This window comes from Chaetodon auriga, chromosome 13 (genome assembly GCF_051107435.1).
Source record: "Chaetodon auriga isolate fChaAug3 chromosome 13, fChaAug3.hap1, whole genome shotgun sequence".
Classification (NCBI taxonomy): domain Eukaryota; kingdom Metazoa; phylum Chordata; class Actinopteri; order Chaetodontiformes; family Chaetodontidae; genus Chaetodon; species Chaetodon auriga.
The window spans coordinates 14,350,780-14,373,578 of NC_135086.1; the positions used below are offsets into that span (position 1 = coordinate 14,350,780).

The following is a 22,799-nucleotide window of genomic DNA, read 5'->3' on the forward strand; positions in this document are numbered from 1 at the left end:
CATGAAGTGCTTCTGCACAAATAAAATAATTCTCACAAATAAGTTTAAAAAAAAAAAAAAAAACGAGCAAAAGTTTCTATTCGGGCCAGGATGGAACCAAATGGCACTGGCATACTTGGAGGTGTGATCTAATTGAAGAGCATCAACATTGAGCCTTTTCTCCAGATAGTGTGTGGGCTTATTTTACAAACTATCGTCCTGGCTTCAAACTAAAAACCTCATGTAGCAGTAATTTCACAGACAAGCTCAGTGAAATGTATTTTATTTATGAGACAGTATGGGATTCATCATTACTGAACAAATACAAACTTACTGAAAGATCAAAGATAAGGCAAAGTTCACAAAAAGCAGCACATCTTCTCAGCCATCTGACTGTTGAGAAAGTGCTTAAGAGAAATGTTTCCATCAGTCAGTCAGACCAAACATTCTTACTGTCCATGTCGTTTTGACTGGCCGATCAAAATCTCAAACAGCCTCCGTGTGCAGATGTATCCATGACATTCAAGCTTTTTGCCAGAAGGTGAAACAAACATTCGGTTACATGCCTTTTATCTGCAGGTGAAATAAATAAGGGAAAAATTGACATATATCTAATAACCTAAATTTGAAAGCAATCATTTTGAAGAGACAATATAAGCCGCTAAGACATCAACTCCTGACGTGTCTGTAAGAGTTCAGGGCTCAGCAGGCTGGATTCTCTGAGGGGGTGGGGTGGGGTGGGGGGTTATATTTTGGCTGCAAGATGTTAACATGCAATTGAAATCATATAAAACACAAAAATCACATGTCAAAATGTTTATGCACTGGATCACTTACAGTGTTTCACACCATGGCGTAATAAAGTCAAATATCTGACAGTACAATCTAATGTGTTACCGTGAGGAGGAAAAACAATTTCATCACCTACAAAAATACAGTTTTTATCACTGCAACTTCAGATTGCCTCAGCAACACGTCAAAACAATCCAATGACAAACTATTACTACACTATTCCGAAGGTTGCTTTTTCATACAATGTGGCCTGTACAATGCACTTTTGCACATAAAAAGCAATTCTATGGCCTTGCTCATACAGAGGTTCGTTGTCCCTTACAGGTGACAAGGCAGTGACAAGGATGAAATGTCTTAAGCTTCGCTTCGCGCCAACATTCGATCCCCGAACACAAGACGGCTTCTCATAGGCTAAAACAAGAGACTGAGGCCCTTTGAGGAACCTTGCGCACAACTAAAGTCAGTTTAATAAATTACATTCATCATAAAATAGAATACATTTTCAAAGTGTTCTTTTCTAATGTTAAACTAGTAAAGTATGCAAGTATACTCCTTATATTCCATCCAATAATAGTGGAAAAACAATGTGAACAAATGCAATATGTCTTGGTGGATTTGTTAATCACACACAAGTGTACATTTTTATAATTAAAAAAACAACAACCCTATATTAGTCACTTAAAGGAAAGGTTGACATTTGCACACACTGTTTGCAAAACAGGGAACTAAAACTTACATGAACATGACGTACAAAACTGCTTTTGACATCTGTTTTGTTCTCAGTACAAGCAGACACAATGCCCACTCTGTCTGCTGCACGGTTCAAACAGAGGCAGGTAACTGCATCATCAACCACACATAACTAAGTCTCACAAAAGCCTACCTCCTTAAATTCTACTTCATAAAGTATTTGGATAAAAGTAACTAGGAAACACTGTCATAACCTATGTGATCTTCTTAAAAGAGAAACAAAGGAAAATTAAGCTGGATTTCAACTCTTACACATCGTACACATACAGCTTTGAGCATCAGCAGAAATGAACTGTAATACTAAGTCTAAACAGGAGTGCACGAGATACCAATGCACTGACATACACTGCAAAACGTGTCTTTCTGGATGTGACTTAAGTAAAGTAGATTTAATTGAGTGACTTTTCCACACGAAGCCTTTTAAATATGCATGGATATGCTCATCCGCACAATTCTTTAGGCACTTGTAACATTCAAATAATACAGTACTGACAACTGACTGTAACATTAAGACTGACAGTTCACACACTACTCAGCTCAACCCTTTGAGGCGTACAAGAAGTTAACTTTGAATATGAGCAGTAGTTATTCTACGCCTTTTTTTTTTTGAGTTAACTTCGATGCCTGTGGAGGCTCTTTTGAAAAACATGGTTTGCTGTATCTTCAAAGTGACCCAGGGCCCGTTTCACAAAGATAAGTCCGACTGGTCTGCGGTCTTCAATTTGCTCTTAGATTAGTTTGATACAAGTGAGACTAAAAGATAGACTTATTTTAAGACTAAAAAACCCAGAACTAAGATGTTTCCGCTGCTGAATAGTGGCATCAAATGACCAAAAAGAGGAAAACATGGTTCATAACTTTAACAATGTTGTGAGGTGTGTTTTTAGAGGCTGAAATAGCCTGTGGGAAACACACAGGAGGAACGACATCAGCAGTCATTTTTGTTTGTTTTAAGGAAACTGTCCTGAACCTGCCTGACAAGTTAGCAGAAGCACTCAATTCTGCCACATCTCAGCTCTGCTACAGGTCTGCGCTGTTTTCAGATTTCATCCTACTGGACGTTTTCTGTATTGCTTCACTCTTCGCTGAATTTCCCCAGTGAAATGTCCTTGTACCTGTTGAGCTGTATAATGTGGTAACTCGGTCAACCATTAGCCCTCCTGAAAGAAGTATTTCACCATTCTCATAAAACTGGGTGTTCTACGCAGCAGAAAGACGCAAATATTTTTGAAACTGGTTCTGCATGACCAGAGAAAACAGACACACAGGTCTGTGGAAATCCCTTTTGCTCAAAAGGCAGAAAACCTACAACAACCAGAATGCACTGGGTATCTGACTATTAGTTTGACCTGAGCCACTGTCAAAGTCTATCTTTGTGAAAGTGGCCCCAGATGTGAAAAAGGCTCCAAGAACTCAACTGAGACAGAAACTCCAAATGAAGAGGGGGAGAATTTAACACTTTGAGCAACTGCTGCTTCACTGCCTTGAAGAAAAAAGGTCTGTGCAGCAAATGGATCATACAGCATTTTCTCTCAGCAAACATACTGTATGTGCAATGCAAAGGCACACCAGGGGGTGGAGCACTGATCCTACTCTCTGCGGGTGACAATTATGAACTTCCATAATTTTTACAACGTGGAGCTTAAAGTTAAAATAAGTGCTTTTTACTAGTTTGTTTGAAATCAAGAAATCTGGCACTAAATTAACAATCATTAATGTGAAAAAACATTCTCTTTGTTTACAGAACACACTCATGAAGGAAAAATATTTAACGACCTCCAATATAGAACCCCTTTACACCAGTATTAACACGTACTGTCTACACACTGAAAACTTCTCTCAGATTAGATTTGTTATGCTCATCACTTCCACTTCTCATATATACACGATTTAAAACTGTCAGTGAACAAAATTTCTCTTTGTTTCCACATCAGTTAGTATTAGTTTTACTACTGTATCTACACTGCATGTGCATTTTCTGGTTGAATTTGTTCAGAAAAGTGAATTTTTATCATGTGAACTGGAGACGTTATTGCATTTCAGCTCATTATGAGGCTAAATACACCTCTTAACCTGTAAGAACTGTGCCAGGAAATGAAACCACGATATAATGCACATAACTGAGGATGCATGTTAATGCAGGTGCAAAGGCGTGCACATACAATAATCTTCTGTGACACTTCTCTAACAGAGTATAATCCTAGTAATCGGGCTATGTAATTTATTATGAGGGATCAAAGTAATGTCCACACCCTTTTCGTTAGTGACGTTATCAGCATGCAGCTCGTTGTAGGTTGTGTGTGGTGTTAACAGAGTATTTACAGAGCAGTTGTTTGGGGTCTTTAACAGCAGCAACATGGCACTGACTCCTGTTCCTGGTGGTTACTTGAGGATGATCTGTTTCAGGGAAAAAAGACAGTCACTTAGCTGTGGAACGGAAATATAGTTGGACCAAATGTTAATGTCAAACGTCGTCAAGAGCTCATCAAGAATTATCATTGTGAATGAACACCTTAACCCCCTAAACTCTTGATATTGGTCTGATTTCCTCTTAAAGTAGGTTTTTAACTAACAAGGACACATTCCACACTTCATGAAATCAGATTATTATACACATCTTGTCAGAGTCCTGCCTAAAATAATCAACATAATATGACGTCAGATACCTCCACTGCAGTTTAAAGCAAACTCTTGAGTAACCCTCAGCTATGCAACATGCATTAGTAGAGATGGACCCACCAGAGGGTAGTTTTGTATATGTGCATGTGACACTATGCATATGGAACAACTGTTGAACAAAGTGAAGAACATCATATTTCCACAGATATTTCACATCGACTCCTACAATCTCCACACATCAAAACCACCAAATGTTTTAGTCTGGGCAGCTGAGAAAAAATAAATAATACAAATCTGACACACACCCACACAGCTTAATGTTGCCACCCCTGAAAGAGAGCTCATTACAAAGTCTCATGTGTAAACATGAAACCCTGATCAGAACAGCGTGTTTTCAGAGATGATAATAATCCGGTGAATGCAAACATTAACTAATTAATATAACCAATACGACAGTACCCCAGCTTTCACTCCTCACTTCAGAGAACATTTTTGACTGCACACTGAGTATCGAAACAGACGCTGACATTGAACAAAGCAAAAAAACGTGCAATAAAGAATATATGCAACGACACTATTTGCAGATGGAAGACCTCTGAATAAGTGATGTCTGTCATAATGGAAAGGGGTGAGATGCAACCTAGTTCTACTGAAGGTCTACAGGTAGGTGAAGCTTAATGAGAGGCAATGCAAGCAGGGCGATGCTATGCTGATGAAGCAACTCCCCTGATTCAAAAGATGAAGCACTTATTCAGAGCTTAAGGATTTATGACAGAAAGCTTTAAAAAGGAGCAAACCTGATTGGCTGGTGCTGTTGCTGCGTAGGGGACACTTGTGGCGGGAGAAGTGGCTGCAGAGACAGTAGCAGGCGTAGCACTGTACATCATGGGGACTTTTTCAGGAAGGGAACCATGAAAGCAATGAAAAGGGAGGTGGAGCATTATGGTAACCATAGCAATGTTGTTCTCTCTCTAGCCAGGCAAATACAAAATGACATTAGCAGAAAGCCATCATTGAGTTAGACCAGCAGATGGCATGTGATCACACAGCAAAGCGAGACAGCAGGGAGAACATAAAAGGAGGGCTGATAAGAGATAAAATTAGGAGATCTGTCCATAACTTTGACATCTCAAAAGAGCTGGCATGTACAGCAATACCACCAGACAAGAGCACAGTATTTTTATAAGATATCTGTGGAGGCTTAATGACCTCAAACATTTAAGAGTACAAACATTGAAGTGAATCTCAGGGATGCTGATCAAATTTCCTGATCCATGGTGCACTTCAATGCTACAACAAAATCCGCCAAAACGCTGACGTTATTATATTGTGTTTGACTGCCTGAAGTGTGTTTGAGAAAGGATTATTACTACTATGTATATATATCACGAGATAAAAACAAAAGCAAAGAAAAAATATTTACAGAATAAAAACAGTAAAATTCCTAATACAACATTTTAAGATGTGGTTTTCATGTGGGTTCCTGGTTATTGCTCTCTGTGTGCGAATACCAAGAAATCCAGATTAACATGAAAGCTTCACCTTATTATGAGAGTATATAAAAAAGAAGGAAGGGACCTACCAACGCTGTTTGCAGGGGTCATGCACAAGACAGAACCTGTGTGATTATCAAAGAGAAAGAGAGACGGTCTTTTAGTGTGACTGACACGAGTCCACATCAATACATCTTTGGTGTAGTGAGCATATAAGAGACATAGTGTTGAGACAGTGTAGATTTAACGAATATGCAGATTAAATTCTGCTGAGAAATGCAACACATATTTACAAGTTCAAGCAAACAGACAAAACACCTAGTTTTAGGTGAAAAAGTTGAATTTAGCTGCTTCAGTTTCAGGATCCTAATGTTGTTCATTCTGGCTCATTGTCACACTGTCATGGCTGACTGAGACAAGTGAAGTAAAAGTTGTGCTTTTTTCTCCTATGACAAGTCAAAAAGTCTGCTGAGAAAGAGGCCTAAAGCAGGGCCTTGTAATTGAACCCACTACACATGGAATGCAGCCATTGCCAAGCTTGCTAGTTACATGTCAAAATATTTCTAAAAAAAGGTGAAACTCTGACTCCTTAGACTCAGGATTAAGATTCATATCATTTTGAGCAGCAGACATAACAAACACGGCATATAAAATCTGTCTTTGGGTTTTGTAGTTCTGCTGATAATACTGACCTCTGTCAGGTTAAATGTGCATGATATTTGTGAGCAGTGTCCACCCCAAGAAAAAAAAACAATTAACACAGATATGACATGTAAAAAAGGAAAAGCGTGTCTGTTTAGCTTTGAATCCACAACAAGCTTAGAGGCTCACCTGTGGGGTAAAATGCAGCAGTGGGCTGCTGCAGCTGTGTGTTGGCCAGAGCCTGTTGATAGTGCAAAAAACTGGGGCTGAGGAGAGAGCTGGCCCAGCTGCTCTTCTCAAGAGCTGGTCTCTTTGGTAGGGGTTGTAGGACACTGTGGGGAAAGGCCTGAAAAGCAACAAGAGGAGACATGACGCACCCAAACTGCCCAAAGTTCCGTTCTCACTTAATATTTAGTATTCTTAAAAAGAAATAATAATAAAAAACGACAAACATGACTACACAATAAAGGTGACATATCACATAGTGGAGAAATCAGCACGGTTTTAGGATACAAACATGAATGGAATAATGTATCACCAAAAATTTTAACATATCTCACAAATTAAGCACTTAAAGATACTGATGGTGACTGTACACAAAGACTACTGTATATGACACTTGGAGAAGCTTTAAACCACAATGAAAAAAATTAAATGTTATTACAATACAATTAATAGCTACAACCAAAGCAAAAGGTGAAAATACCAGGTCTACAGTTGCCTCGAGGGATCGCTTCATTGCTTTGGCAGTCGACTGAGTCTTTTAATAGCAGGCAGCGAGCACATGATGGCAGTGGGCCAATGGGATTCAAGCGTATTAACATACAGGTAACAGCAAGCAGAGGTGCATCATGGGGGACAGCATTGTGGATAGGTGAGAAGGGGAAAACAAAACAAAATAATCTGAATGTAGTATACCACATAAAACACAATATGCATGCACAGTAACCAAAATAACTGATTAAAGGACACACTAAGTAAAGATTCCTTCATTAGTAGGTCAACATGTATAGTTAATCAATAGCTTTGGCAACACAGATTTACAATGATTGGGCACATTCTTGTATACGATTTACAGTGTGTGTCAATCATAATGATAACATTGCTTGATCAGTGTGTGTTAATTGTAATCAGAACACTACCGCTACCATGACGCAATCAGTGCAACTTTGCACACTTTATCACTTTGGAATACATTCATTGATCTTACAGCTTTCAGGAAGGGATAAAAAAATGTAACGCACATCAAGCACTGCACACTTCATTGGTAAATGAAAGGTGAGGGCTAGCCTTAGGCAGCATCACAAAGAAACAGCTTTAATAACTGTGTGTCCAATGTCATTAAGCACAGAATGTGGAGCTCCATTTACTACATTCATACTGAGGCTTTTGGTGGGATGCCTGCTCTACTTGTGCTGTTCACTGTAAACATAGTTGCTTTGGTGAGCTTACAATGCAACCTAATCTCACACAACAAAAATATAATGTAAATGTAGGTATCTATAAAAAGATGATGTACATGAAAAGTGACGGAGATGGTCTGTAGGGGGCATGGAGGACAGGAAGCACATTTCACCACTGAGGCCACGTGGCTTCAGAGCACAGCTAATATATATATTTATATTATATTCAGAATTTATGCCAAGTGAGAGAGCTGAAAATACATTACATTTAAAGTAACTTAATTAAAGTAAGGTAATGTTAAAACTGAGACCAAACCAAGAGTTTTTAACTGTGTGAAATACAGAAACTCAAAAGGCAAGATAAGGACCCGCACTCTCAATTTGATTGGCATATCTTTTAATACAAAGACTAACCCTTGACAACAACTGCCATAAATCTGATCTCATCTCATTTCATGCTTCTCTGTAATGTTTGTCTTAAAAGATCTGTTTACATTTTACTATTTTAATCAGAGGATTAAAATAGGTATTTGTTCTTAATTATCAGAAGAGAAACAGCCAAAGTGCAGATTTTTTATTTATGACAAAACTCCTCAGATGTGTATGTGAATATAATCTGAAATGTATTTGTCTAAGAGAGGTTTTTGAAACTGTGAGGCAGAGAGATATGAGGCAAATATACTGCATGAGGTGAAAGGGACGGGTGCATGCTGGTGTTTGAAAAACCACAGGAAGTTGGTTGTTGTAGTTTGGCCTGCTGACTTTTTATGTCAAAAATGGCACGCCTCATGAGACCTGCTAGTCAAATCCCAGGGACATCATATCTACAATCGCAAATAAATGTCCATGAATCTGCTCAGAAAACAGAGCGCAAGACCTTGTCTGAAATTTACCAAAATGTAAACAAAGAATGGCTTAAAAAAAAGAAGCAGCATCAAAACCCCTGGTCTTACGAATCACTAACTTGGACTTCAAGTTGGAAAAGGGGGTTCATAGTGAATCTGATTGCTGATTTTCCTCTTTGTTCAACACTTCAGGTAAATTTTAAGGGCATATGCTACACCGCTTCATTAAATGTGCTGTTACAAATGATATTATACAAATATACAGTGCTCCACATTCAGTGATGTCATGGCAATCACAATTACTGCAAAAATCTACCATGTTAGTGGCAGGATAATGTGTTGTGTGCAGACTAAAACCCTCCTCAGCAGTCAGAAGGATAAGGCTGTGTCTTACCATGGCTGCGGCCTGGGCTGCCACGGCTGTCTGATTGACTTGCTGTTGACTGGATTTGATTTTGGCCTGCAAGTGTGCAGGCGGGTGAAAATACTTGCACTTCTCCCTGGAGCAGCGACTCTTGATGTAGTCCATGCAAACAGTGACAGTGTTATCAGTGGTGTCAATCATTGGACTGTCACTGGGGTGAGCGAAGCGGCAGTCTGTCTCCCCTCTTGCGCAGCTTCCCCGCTGAAACTCACGGCACACCTGAGAGGGGCAGTTATAAACCAAGTGAGAAGAGTTCAGGTTTCAGCATATAGCCACATTATATCAACCCGCAGACGTACCTCTAGTTTGTCCGTACGCTGCAGCTTCTGTGAGGGAGAAGAGGAAGAAGAGGAAGAGGAGCTCTGCACTGTGATAGGTGGACTCCCAGGAACAAGAACTGGGGTGCTGGGGAGGTTGTCTGTGGGGACGAGGCTCATTCCGTGGCTCAACGGTGTCATGTATGAACCATAACAAAGACCAGTATTTGTGCCAAGTCCCTGCGTGACAGGAAATGTTGGCTGTGAGGAAAGCCGTTATTAAAAGTGAGACAAGCGGCACAACACAAAAAGAAGTTGGCATGAGGACCTTACCACCGGCTGCAGACTGGATCCTGGGATCATAAGCTGCATCTGCTGGGCCAGCACGGCTGCTGCTGTCTTCTGCTGGATGAGATTGTTGCGCCCATTTATCTCTAACTGGGTTTTTAAGTGTGAAGGTGGATGAAGATACTTGCAGTTTTCTCTTGAGCATCGACCCTGTATTCAGAGAAAATACAAAACACACAAAGAACACCTTAAATTTGATTTGTTCTTTGAAACCTGGGAGAAAACCTTTTTAATTTCAACACAGTGACTTTAATTATTGGTCTAAAATGTGATGCAAACTTCCTCCACTAGCATAAAAGTCAGATGTGTTACACAACTATCCATCACCTTGATGCTACTCTACCTATTACCTTGCTTACATAAAGGAAACACCATTTCCCACACTGGCATTGAACATTAGCTTTGGCTGTAGACGATGTGCTGCAGAATCATCCAATATAAATACATAATAGACAGGGCTGTAAGGAGCATTATTTAGATGAAGATCAGTCAAATATCAATTCACAGTGCTCTCTTTATGACTATAAAGTAGCTATCCTGAGAGTTTGTACGGAAAAGCTGACTGGCTGCGTAAGACGCCCCTGAGCTCGCCAGCTGTGGGAATCCAGGGGTGATTTGCTTTATATTTCATCAGTCTGGTTATTAAGCTTGGGTATTATTATCTCCTTTTAGACTTTAAAATGAGCCTACCAACACACTTTCTGTCAATCAAGCATCTGTATTAGCCTAATGAGAGGTTACCTTCCTCTGCCCCTTATATTCAAATCCTTCAATCAAGTTAACTAATTTCACCTCATTTGCATTTCTCTCAAGAGATTTCTATTAATTATTTTCAGTGAATATGTAGGTGTAACTGTCACCACTGTTTCATGAGTCTGTGTATAGCTGTGAGGAAATGCGGTGCCCATAGAGAGTCTTCACCCCCTTGAAATGTTTGACTGTTATACAACTTTGTGCAACTTCCTACTTTACAGTTGTTTGAAAGTACGAAATGAAAGTATGTATTGTGTGTTACACTGGCCTGAGGGTTCAAACGCCTCACCATGGAGAGCTTAGCCAAACCCAAAGATCAGGAGGCTGTTGCCCAGTGACCAGTCTTGACAGTATTTAGCTTCTTGGTAGTTTACAGAGAGTATTTTTGTGCAGGCTGGTTGCCGTTGTCAGCCCCACTGTTCCCAGCAGGTATGGGTGGCACAGAAGGTGTGCATCTCATTAAAAGAAATCTCTGTAGCAATGTGATCTGTATGCTCAGGTATGCTCACTTCTCTGCTGTCTGAGAGACGTCTTCTAACACAACGCAGATGTGAGAGTTGGTCACAGGAAACAGCTCAAGTTAGATTTGTGTATCAACTAGACTCTCAACCACTTTAATGGAAGTCATGACATACTAGTTACCAAAGCATGGGCACATTCTTCTGGACAATAAAGTTACCTTTGTCAGGAGTAATTGACAAATGGGTAGAGAACTTGGACAGCACTTGTTTACATCTGTTACTTCCCAGTCACAAGCCTGAAATTAACAAATCACATGGGTGGCGAGCCAAAACCACAACGAATTTGTTTGGAAAGTATAATTTGGGAACTGGCTCTATTTAGTTTTTAATGAATAAAGGTTGATGGCAAGTAGCAAGTACCGGGCTGACATTACACCAGAAGCCATGCTGGTAACAGATATGTACTAACTGTTCAGACAAAAGCCTATTCATAAAGAAGAGCTGTGACATCATCACATGACTGCAACAGCGGTGTATTTGCTAGCTGACCTGTTATTTCCATCCTAGCAACAGACTGTAATTCTAGGTCAAGACGTCATTCTTAAGAAAAAAAAAAACGAGGTTTGATATTTATTGTGATTTAATCACTTAGTCGCAATAGTGAGTCAACATCCCTATTTTGTACAACTGCTCTATTGTTTATTGTTTACTTCCCAAAATGCAGCAAATTTAAGGCCAGTCCACATTTAAGTCTGGAAATTTACATGTACAACATTGCAATTTTCCCACAGGACCAAATAACGATGCTCAGGAAAACTGACGCAGGTGATTAAACATGGTCAGTTTCTCAATCACGATTAGTGATCAAACATCAGGTAAGACCACTGAAAACATGTTTTTTGTTCAAAACCATCTCGTGTGCAGTATGAACTGTGTTAATCACTCTGATCCGTTTAAAAAGGCTGGTTAGATTCCAAATCAATGCAGCGCATTGTCTCACTAACACTACATTGGTGACATGCTGCTGATGTCTGAACTTAAAATGTCTCTAATGACAGTCATTGCGGTCGTCACGCTCAAACAATCCACAAAATCTTTGTTTTATATGAACACGAGGGTGATGTCAGTTTCAGTGTCTCGAGAAAACAAAGCAGAGCAAAGCTGTTTCATTAACTAACCAAATCACTCAGTTTCTAGTGACAAGGGGAGTTAGACAGCAGGTCCTGTAATGTCTGTCTGACTGACTCACATATGAACTCTGCAGCCCCACTGGGACAGGATGTCTGAGGTGGATACCAATATTGATAGACTGATCAACTCACAGCTAGTTTGAAAATATGAATCAATGATGACAATATTGATAATCTTATTCTATATTCTATGATTTTCATCAATATTGATTGAATTCCAGCATGTGTAGGAGGGTTATTCCTGGAAGCAGTTTAATCCCGTTTTCTGAGGATGTTTGAGTTCCTCACCACAGAAAGGAGGTTTAGAGCTAAAGATTTAAACACTTTAATGGAAGATAAAGCAACTACCTGACCCCTCCCATGATTGACGTGTTTAATGACCGGGTACAAACCCTTTAGCCTGAGCTCATTACTTCTACTTCATAATCTATTTAACAACATTCAAGATCAATCGATAAATGTTCCAGTCAGCTTGTCCGGCCTTCGGTCCGGACAAGCAGTGTATAAACTGCCTACAGTCAGGAGATAAGATGATGACTCAACATGAGAATAATCCTGGGGGCAAAGCTGTATTGTGGTGTGAGAGTGAATGTGTGAGAGTGGATTAAGGCAGGCCTGGTCTCATTCAGGGCAACTGAGCAAACAGGAGAATAAACTGGCTATAATCCAATCGGCTGGCAGAATTTTTATAGTCTACATTAGGTAAGTGATGACAGCAGCATCTGACAGGTATTTTACTCCATGGTTTCCAAACACTGGAGCTCTACATAATGGAAGATAAAGCTTTTGCTCTGTGGTTTGACATATTTCTGCATGAAGCTGGATGTTGGGGCTTGTCAATAAAAGCAAAGACTTCATTTGAGATTTCATCATCAGGCGGGATAAAGACTTTAAACTGGCCATTGATAGCAGTAGATCATTTCCCTCCTCTATTATCAACAGGGGAGGAAGGGGAGGAGATCTGACAAAAACAATAGTGAAACCATTCACTCGGGGTCACGGATAACAACATGGAAAATACATTTATCATTTCATTTTTAAAGTTCCTTACTCCTCCATACAAGGACAAAATCTTCTTATATTAAGTGAAGGATCATTAAAGTGTCAGAGATGATACAGTGTGCACAATATTTCTTACCTTCAGTGAGTCAAAGCAGGCAATAACTCTCCCATTTTCAACTTGGCAGCTCTTTGGTGGATGAGCAAATTTGCATTCCTCATCACTACGTGAACAGTTTCCTCGCTGGAACTGTCGACAGACTTCCAGAGTAAGCCATTTTGTGTCTCTTACTGAAGAAATGTTCAACGCCATGTCCAAAGGTTATAATCATAAATGTGAGTTTTAAAAATCAATCTTATTGTCACGTGCCTCATACACCAAAAGTTGTAGGTTGGCTCTATGCACAAAGTCCTCTTTTAAAACAACCTGGTGAGTTCTCCATTAGCTGGAGCAGAAAGATCAGATGGCTGGTCAATGGCTGTGAAATAGCACATCAAAAAGAAACAACTGGAGATGTTGTTTTGCTTTTTCTGAGACACGTTCAAGTGTATATTCCACAATTGATGGTGCCCAAAAATGTTTTTCACTTTAGTCAGTTCAATTTGTCACTTTAGTCATACATTCTCAGGTCAGTATTCTCTGCCCTCTTATGTTATGGCTCTATTTTATTTGTTTAGGTGCTGACATTGTGCAAAGTGGTGGCAAAGGGCTTGCAGCTGAGGTATCCGGTGCTGTTGCCCGAGTCTGGCCTTATAGAAAGCAAAAGCTGGCAATGTCCACGTTCCAACTTCAAGTCGGGGGTATCCTTTAAAAGGCACTATCTGCTTGTGATCTGAAAGACAAAAAAAAACAAGCATATTATTGAAATTCTATCCATATAAACAACATTATAATTGTGTTACCATTAGTGTACAGCTGGCATATTTAGAGCCACCATTAATTATTTTTGAACACTCATGGCATGTCACGTAATTCCCTCTATTCTCTGGAGACCGTTCATTCTCCAGAGTCATCTGGTTCTTTTGCAGTTTACAGCAGAAAGCAGATTAGGCCAAACAATAACAAATGTGATCTTGAGTAATTAGTCAAGTTATATTTAATCATGTCAGACTCTCAAGAGACTAATCATTTAAGTCATTTTTTTAAACAAAAAGTCCAGTCATTCCCCCTTTTGAAATGTGAGCATTTGCTCTTGTCTTGTCTCTTTTAAACTGAGTTGATTTGGATTTTGTACTGTTGGTTGCACAAAACATCTGAAGACTTGGGCTCTAGGAAAGTGTGATGGAACTGTTTTGCTACTTTCAGACAGTTCTGTGAACTAAACAATTAATTGATTAATGGAGAAAATAACTGCCAATGTTATTTTACTGGCAATTTTACTGGCAATCAACATGAAAATAATCTTCAGTTGCTGGTCTAAACAAGACAAGACAGGACAAGTATAAGAAAAAATGATGACAGTGAACCAGTCATTCCTCTATCAAGCCTGAATTAATAGCTGATACTGAGTCACACACTTCACCACTACATGCCACTAAATCCTACACACTGGTCCTTTAAACGGATCAGCAGGGCACTGATCATGCAGCCTGATAAACTCCTGTATTTCTCATTAAATAAACCATAAACATGCATTAGCAAAGTCTGTTTACCTTCAGCAAGATACTTTTTCACTACTAGTTTGTGGGTAAATGCGTCCACATGATTAAATTGCAGTGCTCTGACCACTATTTATGTATATATTTCCTCCTTGGTAAACTGAACCATTCCACTTACTATTGCAATTTTGTTGTTTACTCCATGATAATTCCTCAGTCTGCCTTTTTTTCTGTCTCCAGATGAATGAAATGTTGCTAATGGTAACTAGTTAGCAGAGAATACAGATATTTCAACAGACCATTCTAAGTTTCATAAACATTGTAATGCTCGTTGTATATGCAATATTACATCTGCACATTTTGCAGTTGATTTATCTCTTCCTCAACAAACACGTAAGCATGTTACAAACACAGAGCCACAGCTGTTGTGCTAGTCTGGGATGTGTAGCTGGTTGGTGTCATGGTAATCAATCAATCAATCAATAACAAAGTCTGAACATTTCTAAAGCTCAAATCCATAGAACTAGAAGATAAGGGCTAAATTATATTTATAACACATTTTGCTGATCAGTATCCACTACAACACACCGGCAATTAAAACTATATTTCATTAATCACACATTTCACTGAAATAAATTCTCACTATAACCTATTTTCCATTACACCGTTACTCTCTATTGTTAACAACGTACGATTACACAAGCACTTGGTGCCAAATTAGCACAGTCAGATATGCTGACTCTTGGCCCACCAAAGCACATACAGAATACAAGGAAAGCAAGACAAACACACGTCACATTGGGAGTCAAACGCAGGATAGGATAGTCAGACCAGTACACTAAGTGGTAAAAAGCACAGGAAGTTGCTGAGCAGGCAGAAAAGGTGGTTAACTCGTGAGCTGAATAAATCTGTACCGTTGAATAGTAACACAGTAACACAGAATATATAAAGAATAAAACGGCTCAAATTTAGAGTAAACTCTGCTGTTGGACACCGAGTTCCTTTACGGTAACCACCTTTCAGCTTTACTGCATGCTATCCCACAGCACACTGCAGCAAATTCCTTTGGACGCAAGTCAGGAAACGGAGCAAGAAAACCTACCTCTCTCACTTCATGCAGCAATAAAGAACTTCTGTCCGTGACTGAGGTTAGAGATACAACTTCTGGGTGGCTAACTTGTTAAAATCACGACCACAACAACAGCTTTAATCCCCCTCTCTGTCCCTCGGATAGAGTGACCAAAGATTTTCTCTTCACAACAGTAAAAACAGACTGTCTGTCCAACTCCGGCTGAAACATTTCCAGCCACCCCCTTCCTGCCTGAGTGCCAGCCTCTAGGAAGACCCTCCCAGTCAGAAATTGGCCAATAGAAAGCCAGAAGCTGAAGCACTGTGTGAAAGCTGGCTGGAAAGCTTGAAGCAAGAGACAACTGGCAGTTGACCCTCTATCTGTGGATAAAATTTGATTACTTAGAGAATACTAAATTCAACACTTAATCTTATCTCAAAAATGTTTTACTGCAATGATGCCTATAAAGTAAAAAAATGATATACCTACTCACACTGTACAAACCTTCTGCACCAATGATCATGCACATCATCTGTGCATGACCTGAACATGCTTTTCATAGTGTCCTGCAAGTCAGTTAGTTCATTTACTGTAAATGCAGGCCTATGCCATGAGCACCCTTTTGCATTATTTGCAGGTTGGCCATATCTCTAACAGCCTGAGTATGTTTCTGATGCAACACTTGGTCATCTACGGCTACTTAACAAGCCAGGTTTTCACCTTGATTTCTTGACTTTTCAGACTGGAATTTGAATATTGATATCAGAGCACAGCGGAGCTCTTTCTAATATGTGGTAATATAACAATTCTTTCCAAAAATTCCCCCTTATGGAGCTTCTGATATGCAACTTCTTACTCACTTCTCACAAATCACGACTTTCATGTGAAATCCAGCATGACAGCTCACAAGATTGACAAGATAAACTCTCAAAATTGATTACCTGGGTTGCTGTGTATAATAGAAAATGCTACTGCAGCAAAACATGATGACATGGCAGTATGATGAATTGCTTGGCCCTACAGTAGCAGTTAATTTAAAACTCTGCCACTACTTATTTAACACTAACATTTAAAACATTTTCACTATTTTTATTCAAATCAGCACAGATGTTAACCTCGTGTTGCATGGCTTACTTCGTGTTGTAGGATAGTGATGTCATGTGCATTGTAAATATTGTTGGTAAAAACCCAGTTCTAGTTTGAACAGCGGGGTAAATGTTTATTTCAGATTTCAGTGTAGTCATGCCAAATTCCTCAGAGCAGCAATAAGGGTGAGGGGATGCACACCTCTGTAACACTACTTTCTAAGTAGATTCAAAACACAGCTAAAATCATCGTGTGCAATTATAATTCCGCTTAAAGCCATTAACTTGAAGGGTTATTGACCATATTTTCCCTAAAGCGGAACTGTGAATTCTGACAATGGCTGTCCCACCTATACTACGTTACTGTGTGTACAGTTATGTTTATCAACTTCAAAACACAACGAACAAACAGCAAAAAATACAATAACTTACCGCTACAATGCCAGCTAGCTAACTGACAAGGTCTTGCACCACACTGTTACACTTGCACAGTTTGGTACTTCGAAGCTAACGCTATGGTTAATTCTGTGATTTGCATTCTCATCCTCGGCTACTATAGCTAGCTAATCACAAATACTGAGCTAGCAACCTGAAGACGCAGCTGTCACGCGGCTGACGTTATGACATTAACGTTAACATTTATTAGCTCACGTTAGCCACACTGTTAGCCGCGAGGAGCACCTGCTTAACTTACCTCACCATCACGGATGGACCGCTTCCAAGAGGATCACGCACCAGCTAGGACGAACGACACGGCAGTCCGGCTGAACTAACGAAAACAAGATGTCAAGTGCTCCCGAAATGTCTTTTCGACAACACATTTAATTCTTGCTCTGTTCGTAGAACTGTGACTTGTTATTTCGTCCATGTATCCGACCTCATTTCCTCGTTACTTTGTGGCACTGCACAGATTTAAGCAACAAGCTTTTGACAGCTTACTGTACGATCGTCGGTATAACGTGATGAGGGGTGAGCTGAGAGGCCTGAAGACTATCGATAATTGAATATACAGCGTTTAAAATAATGAGCCGCAAATATCATATTAAACTAACAACACTGATGTATTAAGTTGATTTTAAAGTGAATAATTATTGGCAAAATGATGTAATTCAATAACATATTTTCTAACACCCCCCCATGACCAAATAAATGGTATGATCCACACGAATGCCAGTAGGCTAAAAGGGCAAGGGTTTGCTTGTTACCAAGGGAACAGCAATAAAACCATGTGAGTTTTTCTGGATTAGTTTATGAGAAGACACAAATATAACATCTAATTAACGACATATATCAATGTCAATTTGGCAAAGATAGTGTAAAATCAAAATTCTGCTCAGAAATCTGCAGTATAATGAAACAGACCACGTGTCCTAAAGAGCTCTGTGTCAAATCTAAAAAAGACCTACCTACACATGGTGAGTTTACAAATAGGCTACATGCGAGAGGTTAATTCATTGGTAGGCCTATGCCATGTTGTTTTGGTATTTCCTTCTCGTAATTGTTACTATTTATAAAGGAAAGCACAATTTTTTTTTTCTTACAATTCAATTAATTCAGCTAACAGGTCAATTTGCAATTACATCCTTATTCTTTAAATGCAGACAATGTTTGTATTCCAAACCTACTGGTGTAATATGTCTTTTAGGCTGCAGTGTTCACAGTAGGCTACCACGTACACAGTGTGCTGTCTGTGACTGTGCTGCACAGCTTCCGCCATTAGGTGGCGCCTCTGAGTGAGTGTAGCAGGACGCAGTGCAAGAACATTTCTTTTATATGTTGTTTGTGAGAAATAGAGAAATAAGATCACTGCAAGTTAAATATGTGCTAGCCTCTGTCTGATACATAATGGCTAGTAATATAGCCTACTATACTTTCCCTTATTTACTTATAAGAATATGTACTCAATATTTCTATGTTTATATGATGTGTAGTCAGTTTCTTGTTCAGTAAAACAAATAATTTGTGTCCAAATAACAGAACAAAAACACATTATTACAACATGACTAGCAGTGTTATGCTGAACACAAAAATGTTTCTTAACATTAAACTGCAGCAATTTTCTGTGTTTTTTGATTCTTATTTAGCCTAGGCATAATTCCTGATAACAAAATAATATTTAATCATTTAATAAACTCATATCTATCTCTGACTCAGACGTATTCTTACAACTACATTTACTCTCGGTGTAGAATGAAAAAGGAGCGTTAACGTGTGAACTCAACACACAGCGCTCTGTTCAACAGCTGTCATGACAGCCATGACAACAATAGGGAAATCAGCCACATTAAAACCACATTTATTCTGGAGCAGGATCACTGTGACTCATCTCCAGCTACCCTGTATATTCAACGTCACTCACAATTTATTGATCAATGCCTATTTCAAAATAACATAATAAATAATAAAATAATTATCAATAAATAATTGTTTAGGCCTAATTAGGCTATTACTGTTTCTAAATGTTAATTAACTCAACTTGTCTGGGCAGAATTTGGCTTGTTGAATGTGTTTGCTTCACTATTTTTCACATCCTCGTCTGTATGTTACTGAAGTTTTCTTCACCTCAGCTGTGGATAACTTATCTGGACTAGCTGAGTTACCTGCAGTGTGTATGCATGTTATCATTTTTTCCACCGTCATCGGATTAAAATGGGCCAATTTGACTGCCGGCCGCAGTGAAGTTAAGGAGGCTGCACCCTTTTCACCCTCAGGTAAATTTGATGAGCTGAAGCTGGAAGGCTGAAATCATCAGAAGATAAAGTATGACCAGTTTTGCAAAATGTATGGTGTTCTTTGTACCCTCTGCCTTTCAGATGACTGTGCCAATAGAAATCAGCTGTGTGTCCGGGCCTCCAGCAGCAGGAGTAGTAGCAGCAGTACTAGCAATTTCAGTGTGCTGAGGATGGTATGAGGAGCGCCTCTGCCTTGCTGTTTGCCAGAGGAATGTGAAAGCAACACACACAAAATAATTAGTTTTGACTGCTGAGTGGCATGTCTCTGTTCTGAGACATTTATTCAGGGAAGAAATGACTAATACCTTGGTCATTTAGAAGATTAATTTAGCAATTACAAAATGCTGTGACTTTGTGTTCGGCAGCTGGGGTTTAATCAAATCATGCCGAAACGTGCTTAAAAAAAGGAAAGCGGCTGCGAATGTGACATTTTTTCCATTCCATGACATCCACACACCAGTTCTGACTAATTGATTGATTCCCCCTTTTATGCTTCTCCGGGCTTCTTGAGGCAACAGGCGAGATTTATGTGATCTGTCACACTGACAGATCTGTTCAACAGACTGGAGCTGTGGCATGAAGTGCCACAGGGAAAGGTCACCATAATGCTCCCTTTGAGGAAAATGTCACTGTCAAAGTGAGTCAGCAGTAAGAACAAAGAGAATGCAGCAACCCGGGCTTTCATATATACTCTTTTTGACCTTAGCCCTGTTTGCTATTCACATATATTGTTATTTACTTCAGTTCAGTCCGTTTAATATTGCTATGCATCACTGTGTGACTTTGGCAGGTGTCATATTCTGACTTTACATGCACTTCTTCACTTGAACTAAACTGTGTCAGTTAACAAACAACCACTTTCAGCATTAACTGCTGAAGATAATCAGGAAGAAGCTGCGAGTTATCAGCTATTGTTTGACAAGATTGTGTGTCATGGGAAACTTTAAAAAGACTTTCCAGGATTTTTTTAATACTGTCTCCACTGTACTGGGGATTATACATTCATTCATAATTATTTTTGGTTGCTGTTTCAGAAGTTAAACAGAAGTTAATCTAGTTTCCTTCAGGCACATCCAGTTTAAAGTTTGTGTCTTTCAAAATAAAATCACATATATGACCATAGCTTGTCTGCTGCCCTTTGCTTTTGAACATTTGAATTATATGAACGATGACAGAAAATGTAAAGTATGTATCAGTGAACTGTTCACAGCCTGCATGCAGCACAATCAGTTGTTGAGAGCAACACTCCCATCTAATGGAAATAGTCTGTAAAAGGCAGTGCATAACTGATGTTTGCGATTGAGACATAAATGTCTTTGAACGGGAGACAGGCTCATTTCTTCTTCCATTCAGTCCAGATAATAAAAAAAATGTCATCAGGAAAACTGGAGGTTCCTTATGCGTTTATAAGAATTAACATCTGTAAAATGATCAGGGGAGACAAGAACAACAGCAATTCTACCATATGGCCCGTAGATGTCAGTCTTCTCTAATGAATAATTTGACAAATTGTCAAACGTGTTTGGTTCAGGCAAGCTGCACCACATCCTGTGCTCACTGAGGATGTGCAGTGCTGGTAGATAAATGACCTGCGTGTTAATATGAGGATCAATAAACTTCATTATTCAGGGTTGTACATCTCTGTGATCTAACTGTAGATCTAAGAAAAAGACTTCCACCTGGTCAGCTCAGCCTGGTTCAGAGGGACCAAATGAATGTTAATATGAACTTTAGTAGAGCCAAAAGTAAATGAAATACTTTACTGTGAATGTGATCGAATTTCACACCAAAGATGCACTTTGCTTTCAAACTCAAGGTCTTTGGGGTCAGAATTTGCTCTGGCATTATTGTGATTCTAAGATTATTTTACAGTAGATGTGATGAGTTTTGTTATTTTATTGAATAGCAAAAAAACAGCCGAGTTCTTGCTGTTCCAGATTCTCAACCACTGCCTTGTTCGACCTATTATGATCATCATGTCTTGCTTTTTACACTGATGCTTCTTCTCATTGCACTATCCCCTTTGCTGCTGTAACACTGCAAATTTCCCCACTGTGGGATTAACAAAGGATTATCTTATCCTGTTTTTCTCCCCATCTGAATGAAGTTGAAGTGTTATGTGTAATCACTGTTGATAACGTTGTTCATTTGAAACGTTTTAAGACCCACGTTCTGTGTACCAGCGTTTGGTCTTAGGCACCAGATTTTGTGCTGACTGTTAAAACCCGGGAAGTAGAGCACAGTTTTCTAGCGACGCTGTATTTTTCAAGTCATTACACACTTCCTACGGTTAAACGTCGGAGATAAGACAGTCATACCATCTGGGTGGAAAACGACTGGCTGAAATGCTGAGCTGGCCATCCGTACTGTACAACCTGAGGGGAAGCAGAAGGTTCTGTGTGTCAGTAGAAGCAGAGCAGAACTGGAAACACCAAGTGAACTTAAGAGGCACTTTATTTTAACGATGAAGCGAAGTAAATGTAGTTTTCTGGAAATGTTTGTTACATTTCACACTGCTTTTCAGGGCACCATTCTTCAAAAATATACTCTGCTGTAATAATTCAGAGTGTGTTTTGCCAATATACAGTGACTTTGCCCGTAACAACATAATAAATATTTATCTGGCTGATTAGCTGAATTAAACTGAAATAGATGAAAATATCAAGCCAGCATCTGCTTATCTTGCTATTTCATCATATGAGAAAAAATGAGAATATTAAGATGAATGTGCGTTTTGCGCTTGTGTAGAGCTGCCCGTGTCTGAGTCTGCACATACACATGCTGCATGAGTCCTTGTTGAGCTTTTTTTGCAACATGAAAAACTAGTCGGTAAAGCCGTCTGGAAACGGGATCTGTCGACATTAAACAATGCATGTTCTACATGGTTCCTTTAATTGGCTGACAGATGCTAAGTAAATTACAGTGAACACAATCAAGGAAACGTCGTTACATCTCTCTGTGTTTGCATCACATATGGGCTGGAGTATGGTTAAACTGTGAATATCCCTCTCACTGCTCAGTATACGGTTCGTGCTGTCATTGAGCTGCTTTGTGAATTTCTGAGATTGTTCACAAAGCAACGTTCTTGAATAAATTTTCAACAGCTCTTTGGGAAGAGATAAGTTCTGCAAACCTATATTGGAGGGTTTTTTTTTTCTATGTGTTCCTAGAATATTAAAAAACAGCTGTATGCCAGAGCTTTGCTATGAATTCATATATAGGGGCTGATGATGTATGCAGAAGTGTAATATTTCCCAGTGCATGATGGGATAGATTCCCTGATAGCTGGATACAGCAGATGGATGTATCAGATGAATGGATGAAATAATATTACTCACTGTGACTGTCACAAAACTTGT

At 39.3% G+C, this 22,799-nt stretch overlaps 1 protein-coding gene across 5 annotated transcripts; it reads right to left on the minus strand.

The window, feature by feature from the left end:
- Window positions 1-56: 56 nt before the first annotated feature.
- LOC143330180 (muscleblind-like protein 2a) lies at window positions 57-17,664 on the minus strand. Of its 5 annotated transcripts, none has more exons than XM_076746489.1 (10): window positions 17,403-17,664; window positions 13,095-13,788; window positions 9,538-9,702; window positions 9,247-9,444; window positions 8,918-9,166; window positions 6,982-7,035; window positions 6,465-6,621; window positions 5,723-5,758; window positions 4,938-5,032; window positions 57-3,918 (listed from the first exon to the last, which is right to left on the minus strand). In XM_076746489.1, the coding sequence occupies exons 2-10, from the start codon at window positions 13,266-13,268 to the stop codon at window positions 3,904-3,906; spliced, it is 1,143 nt and encodes a 380-aa protein (XP_076602604.1). In that variant the 5' UTR covers window positions 13,269-13,788; window positions 17,403-17,664; the 3' UTR covers window positions 57-3,903. The 5 variants fall into 5 exon arrangements, with proteins under 5 accessions (XP_076602604.1, XP_076602606.1, XP_076602607.1 ...); XM_076746491.1 differs by having other exon boundaries at window positions 4,938-4,990; window positions 17,403-17,639; XM_076746492.1 differs by lacking the exon at window positions 6,982-7,035 and having other exon boundaries at window positions 17,403-17,639.
- Window positions 17,665-22,799: the final 5,135 nt, after the last annotated feature.